At 52.6% G+C, this 6462-nt stretch overlaps 1 protein-coding gene across 1 annotated transcript; it reads left to right on the top strand.

The window, feature by feature from the left end:
• The first annotated feature begins 2010 nt into the window (after positions 1-2010).
• FUT4 (fucosyltransferase 4) lies at positions 2011-6025 on the top strand. Its single transcript, XM_032359029.1, is given in 2 exon segments — positions 2011-2964; positions 2966-6025. Coding segments are annotated over 2 exon segments (1203 nt in total). The 5' UTR covers positions 2011-2616; the 3' UTR covers positions 3821-6025.
• Positions 6026-6462: the final 437 nt, after the last annotated feature.

Genomic DNA, 6462 nt, shown 5'->3' with positions numbered 1-6462 from the left:
ACTGTCTGGCCATTGGTATGCTGCCCCTTCTGTTTACACTGACATTTCAGCCTGCTTCCTGATTTCAATGGTCCCTAATTACTCCAGGAGCCTCCTTCTCAAAGCCTTTTAAGATTCCTTCCCTCTGTTTCATATTCTTGAAGGTAGAAATAGTATTTTTTATTCCAGCTTCCCAACTGTTTAAATAAATAAATAAGAATACTCTATTCCTTTAAAATGAGAACAAACCATGACCCAGGGAGTAAATGAATCACTCGGTTGTAGAGAAGTCATGACGGGTTTTTATCAACCCAACTAGACCCTCTTCTATCCCTTCCCTTAACATCAAGGTAAGACTAAACAGTTGTATCCTTCACACTACCAAAATAAGTAGAGACCATGGAAATTGATGTTCTTGAGGTGACTCTGACAATAGAATTTGACAGAATAAGAAAGTGAGAGAACACAAGCAGGGGGAGCGGCAGAGGGACAAGCTCTCCCCAGGATGCTGGGATCATGACCTGATCTGAAGGCAGACACTTAACTAACTGACTGAGCCACCCAGGTGCCCTGTTTTGTTTTTTTTTTTAATTAAAAGTGTAAGAGTGGAAGTGAAATTCCTAATTTCAATGACAAATTGGCTTAAGTAGCTTGAAAATGATTCTGTGAAATTAAAAAAGCAAAACACACAAGTAAGGTTTTAGTGTGTAGGAAACTGTCACTAGGTTGATGGGTACAGTCAAAACTGTCACTGTGGGCCAGGAGGCAAGGCACATGAAACCATCTTTACAGAAGCTTTTACAATCTGTACTTGATTTTTAAAAAAAGATTTACTGTTTATTTGTGGGGGGAGGGGGCAGAGGGAGAGGGAGATACAGTCTTAGCAGACTCCCAGCTTAGCCCAGAGCCCATCTGGGTTGGGGGGGGGGTGAAGGGGGTGCTGGATCTCAAGGTCCTGAAATCACAACCCTGAGATCAGGTACCTGAGCTCAAACCAGGAGTCTGACGCTTAACCCACTGTGCCACTTAGGTGCCCCTACAATCTGTACCTCACTTTTAAAGAGAAAGTTCTTCCCAGGAAATTCTAAAGGCAAATCCAGGTTTATCTTCTGTATGCATAGCATCAATAACACCTGACAGGCTGGCCCCATTCTCAGCAAATCTATTTCTCCTCTAACATCCTATAACTTTACTGTGCATGGAACCACCATGCACAGCTGTGTTCTACTAAAAGTTCTCTCCCAGCTGCCGCCTCTCCTTAGATCAGCAGCCCACCTATGGCCTATTGGAATTTCACTGAATAAGAGTTTAATAACTTAAGTGAAGGCCTAAATTCTGGGTCTAAACCCAGAAATCCAAATTCAAACTGTAGGGGGAAAAAACTGCTCAAGTGACTGTAGAAGTGGATGCCTGGGTTGTGACTCATTGATGCAGGAGGATTTGAGATCCTTATCTTTTATATCCTAAACTTGGGTGCTGTAGTAATTATCCTGGCCATCATTTTACAGTCCAGAGTGTTCTGCGTGATCTTCATGAGTACAGAAATTCGGTTGTTTCTTACGTGCTTAGTCAAAAGAATAGTGCTGTTCATTCCTTTCACTGAATAGGCAGGAAGTGCCTTGAACACAAAGGCCACAAGGGCCATACCTTCATTTTCGACTTGTGAGTCCTCCTAGCCCCATACCAAGAATGCTATGGGCTAGCAGTCAGAAGTATTTCGAGGCGGAGCGAGGGAAAAGAACGTTTCGATTGCTCAGAAAATGTTTTATTCCTCCGATCCTCTCCTCGAGAGGCAGGCAAAGGAAACGTTCTTGGGACAACTATCCTCCCTGGAAACTTGGTATCACAAAATGCACTACAGCTCTGTGGGTCGCGCTGCCGGCCGGTCTCCGCGGGTCACCGCCACAGTGGCCGCGCCTCAGCCCGCACGTCCCCGCGGCCTCTCGGGCTCCCTCCCTCCGGCAGGCGTCGCTGGCCACAGCAGGGCGGTGAGGAAGGAAGAGCACCCGATCTTCCGTCCCCGCCTTCCCGGGGTCTCGGCACCCCGGGCCCTCCTTCCCCAGGAACCCGCGCCTGCTCTGGGGCTCTCCGCACGCGCCCAGCGATGAACCGAGTCCCCCCTCTGCAAGGCGAGGGTACGGGCCACCGCGACTGAAAGCGGGGGCGCAGCTGGGAGAGAGCCGCGGGCAGGCCCCGGCTCAAGGCCAGGGTGCTGGGCGCGCGCAGAAAGGCCCGGGACCCCCGGAGGCGGGATCCCGGCGAGCGGGTGAGCGGCCTGGGCCGCGCGGCGGGGCGTCCGGGGGTCCCGGACGGGGTGGGGGCGGGCGGAGGGCGGCAGGAAGGGCCCGCGGCGGCCGCGCGGGTCGGGCTGGGGGCACGGTGGAGGGGAGGGACGGGGCGGCGCCCAACTGGGCTGCCCGGCCGGCTCACCTCGCCCAGGCGGCGCGCCCTGCGGGAACTCGCGGAGAGAAGAGCCAGCCCCGCGAGCCTCGGGATTCCGGGACCGCCCTCTCCCGCCCCAGGGGCAGCGGCGAGCGGCAACGACGGCTGGAGCCGCAGCGGCAGCATGAGAGCTGGCTCCGCGGCTCTCCGCCGGCGGACGCGGGGCGACAGGCGGCGGCGGTGTCTGCGCGCGCCATGGGGGCGCCGTGGGGCCGGGCGGCGGGTCGGGGCTTCCGGCGGCGCCGAGGCCGGGGGCTTCCGCGGGGCGCTTCGGCGCTGGCCGCCGGCCTGCTGTGCACCGCTCTGGCCGCCTACTCCTGCTGGACAGGGCTGCCGCCGCTGCCCTGGGCGTCCCCCTCCCCGCCGCAGCCGGTGGGCGTGCTGCTGTGGTGGGAACCCTTCGCGGGGCGCGACAGCGGCGCGCGGCGGCCCCCGGACTGCTGGCTGCGTTTCAACATCAGCGGCTGCCGCCTGCTCACCGACCGAGCGGCCTATGCGGAGGCCCAGGCGGTGCTCTTCCATCACCGGGACCTCGTGAAGGGCCCCCCCCGACTGGCCCCCGCCTTGGGGCGTCCAGGCGCGCTGGACGGAGGAGCTGGAGCTACGGGTGTTGGACGACGAGGCGGCGGCCACGGCCGAAGCCGTGGCCACCTCGCGCCTCAGGCCCCCGGGCCAGCGCTGGGTGTGGATGAACTTCGAGTCGCCCTCCCACTCCCCCGGCTTGCGCAGCCTGGCGGGTAACCTCTTCAACTGGACCCTCTCCTACCGGGCCGACTCGGACGTCTTCGTGCCTTACGGCTACCTCTACCCCAGGAACCATCCCAGCGACCAGCCCCCGGGCCTGGGCCCGCCGCTCGCCCGGAAACGGGGGCTGGTGTCCTGGGTGGTGAGCAACTGGGACGAGCGCCAGGCGCGGGTCCGCTACTACCACCAGCTGAGCCAGCACGTGGCGGTGGACGTGTTCGGCCGCAGCGGGCCTGGGCGGCCGGTGCCGGCCGCGGGTCTCCTGCACACGGTGGCCCGCTACAAGTTCTACCTGGCCTTCGAGAACTCGCAGCACCTCGATTACATCACCGAGAAGTTCTGGCGCAACGCGCTGCTGGCCGGGACCGTGCCGGTGGTGCTGGGCCCCGACCGTGCCAATTACGAGCGCTTCGTGCCCCGCGGTGCCTTCATCCACGTGGATGACTTCCCTAGTGCCTCCTCCCTGGCTGCCTACCTGCTCTTTCTCGACCGAAACCCGGCAGTCTATCGTCGCTACTTCTACTGGCGCCGGAGCTACGCCGTGCACATCACCTCCTTCTGGGACGAGCCCTGGTGCCGGGCCTGCCAGGCTGTGCAGACCGCCAGGGACCGGCCCAAGAGCATACGCAACTTGGCTCGCTGGTTTGAGCGGTGAGGCCGCTCTCCTGTGCGTGTATCCCTGGGGAGGTCAGATTGGCAGCTTTTTGAGCCTCAGCTGTGCATCTCCTGGACTCCTGAATCATGGGATGGAGTTTTCCAAACACCCATTTGTACTCTATGGGGAAATGGTAGTTTCCATATGGCCAATCAATATTACTCAGCGCAAAGACTGGGTGGGAAGGATTCCTGGTTCTCATGGGGTTTTTGCATAAACAGCAGTTGGGCTCTGTCTGCTGTCCATGGGCATCAGTGTTCACCTGTGAAGGGAGCCCTTCCTTACTGTGTAACTGGTGCAGAGGGGAAAAAATAGCTTCTCTACCGGAAGCCTTTGAGTTAGTTGCTCTGGCTTTCCTCATTGGCCCCAGGCCGTATTTGTGGTCTGTATGGACTCCAAATCCCCACTCCCGTTTCACTGCCCCGGTGTGCAGCAAGCCCAGGATTTAAGAAGGCGGCTTGCTGTGGAACAGTGATAGGACTAGGCCACCAGTGGGTCCTCTGTTGAATTCTGAAAAGCCTCATCTCCTAAGAAGAAGGAAGTTGAGGAGGAGGGTCACTCAAACATCCATTGACTGTTCCTTAACAAGTCCTTTTTATTCCCTTGCTCTATGAATGCAAAGAAGATGCTAGATTGTCCTTGAAGGAGAGTTCAGATGAATCTATAGGTATACCTCACTTTTACAAATGTATTTTTGAAATGTATTTTTGGAAAGCTGCTTTTAGATCAAGTCCCAATCACTGCTTTAGGAGAGTTCAGCATTTAATGCAGCCCTATGGAGAATCCCTTTGCAATGTGAATGATCATCTAAATTATTTCCTCTGTGTCTATGTTTTTCTATAACTTAAAATTTTTAAGAAGTGTATTGAAATTACAGATGTGAAAATAAAGTGGAAGCAACCTTTCCCCTCTTTCCAGAAAACCAGCCTGTGTTTACAAACAGAGGAGAAGGAAGCCAAGGTGTCACTTTCCACAAAATTACTTGTTCTCATCTATTTCACTGGACCAAATTCTCAGCAGGAACATCAGTCCTTCAGGGGTGCTAATATTACCTGTTTGCAGAACAAGGAAAGATTGTACTGCATTATGGAATCATGGAAGTGGAAAAAAGTGTCTGTTAATGCTAGTTTTTTTTCCCCTTCCAGTCAGTTTTTGGTAAAATGTTTAGTTGCTAGGGAGTGGAACTAAATTAGTTTCTGCAGCGAGCTTTGGGTTTTGTTAAAATCCAAATCTGCAACTTTCCTTAGGGCCAGCAGGTTCCCCTCCTGGTCTGCATGGTAGTCAAGTGCATCCTTCCCCTCCTAGTGACCTTGACATAGTGTCCTGGGGCCAACTTTGAAAATACATGTATTGCCTTGGAAAGTTGTGAATGAATAGCTTACTTAGTAGGCGTCCACATGTGCCTGCTCTGTGCCAAACACTGGGCTGCTGGTGCCAGGAAAGACAAAAATGTGTAAGGCAAGGAAGGCTCTTTAAAGTCTCCTCGAATTGCCACTGCCAACAAGTAAGTAATTAACTTTGATAAATCAGTTGGCAGAACCTATTTGTTTAAAATGACATTCTTTAATGTAATACAGTCCATAGGTCAATAACTAGAAAGCCAGTTGATTTACAGCCTCAAACAATGGTTTCTTTTTGTCCTAGATTTATTATTTTCTCCCAGTTATATTAAGAAATAATTAGCACATGTCACTGTATACGTTGAAGGCATAGAGCATGATGGTTAGTTTACATAAAATGTGCGATGGTTATTGCAATACGTTCAGCTAACATCCATTATCTAATACAGATACAATATAAAGAAATCCTCGATTTATTATAATGACCCTCAGTGACTGATTATTATGGGTGTGGTACAAGATTAATCAGGTTTATATAAAGTTCCGCCGTGAACAGCAATTGTGCACTTGATTAGGACAATTAGCTGAATCATAGAGTTAACTACTGTCTCTGCATTTGTTGCAGACTCACTTGAAAAGCTCCCTAAAATCCAACCGCTTCAGTTCTTTTCCTTGAAAGGAGAGAGTAAAGGGGTTCCTGGGTGGCTCAGATGGTTGGGTGTCTGCCTTCAGCTCCGGTCTCTGGTCGTGGTCCCTGTCGTGGTCCCCGGGGTCCTGTAATCTGGCCTGGATCGGGCTCCCTGCTTGGTGGGCTGCCTGCTTTTCCCTCTCCCGATGCTTGTGTTCCCTCTCTCGCGGTGTCTCTCTCTCTGTCATATAAATAAATAAAATCTTAAAAAAAAAGAAATTAAAGCCCACTGATAAAATTTCCTTATTTAAATATTATAGTGTGGGTGGCATTACAAATTATCAGCTAGCCAATAAAGAAAAAGTTAAAAATTCTATTCTTTTTTTTTTTTTAAAGATTTTATTTATTTGCCAGAGTGTACACACACACAAGCAGGCAGAGAGGCAGGCAGAGGCAGCGAGAGAAGCAGGCTCCCTGCTGAGCAAGGAGCCCAATATGGGACTCAATCCCAGGATCCCGGGATCATGACCTGAGCCGAAGGCAGCGGCTTAACCAACTGAGCCACCCAGGCGTCCCCAAAATTTTATTCTTTTAAAAAAATACTTTGTTTATTTGAGGGAGAGAGAGCACACACGAGTGTGAGCACGAGTGGGTGGAGGGTCCCAGGGAGAGGG

The sequence above is a fragment of the Mustela erminea genome, chromosome 9 (genome assembly GCF_009829155.1).
Source record: "Mustela erminea isolate mMusErm1 chromosome 9, mMusErm1.Pri, whole genome shotgun sequence".
In the NCBI taxonomy this organism is placed as follows: domain Eukaryota; kingdom Metazoa; phylum Chordata; class Mammalia; order Carnivora; family Mustelidae; genus Mustela; species Mustela erminea.
Note: the sequence above shows the minus strand (reverse complement) of the source record. Positions and strands in the feature narration are given on the sequence as shown.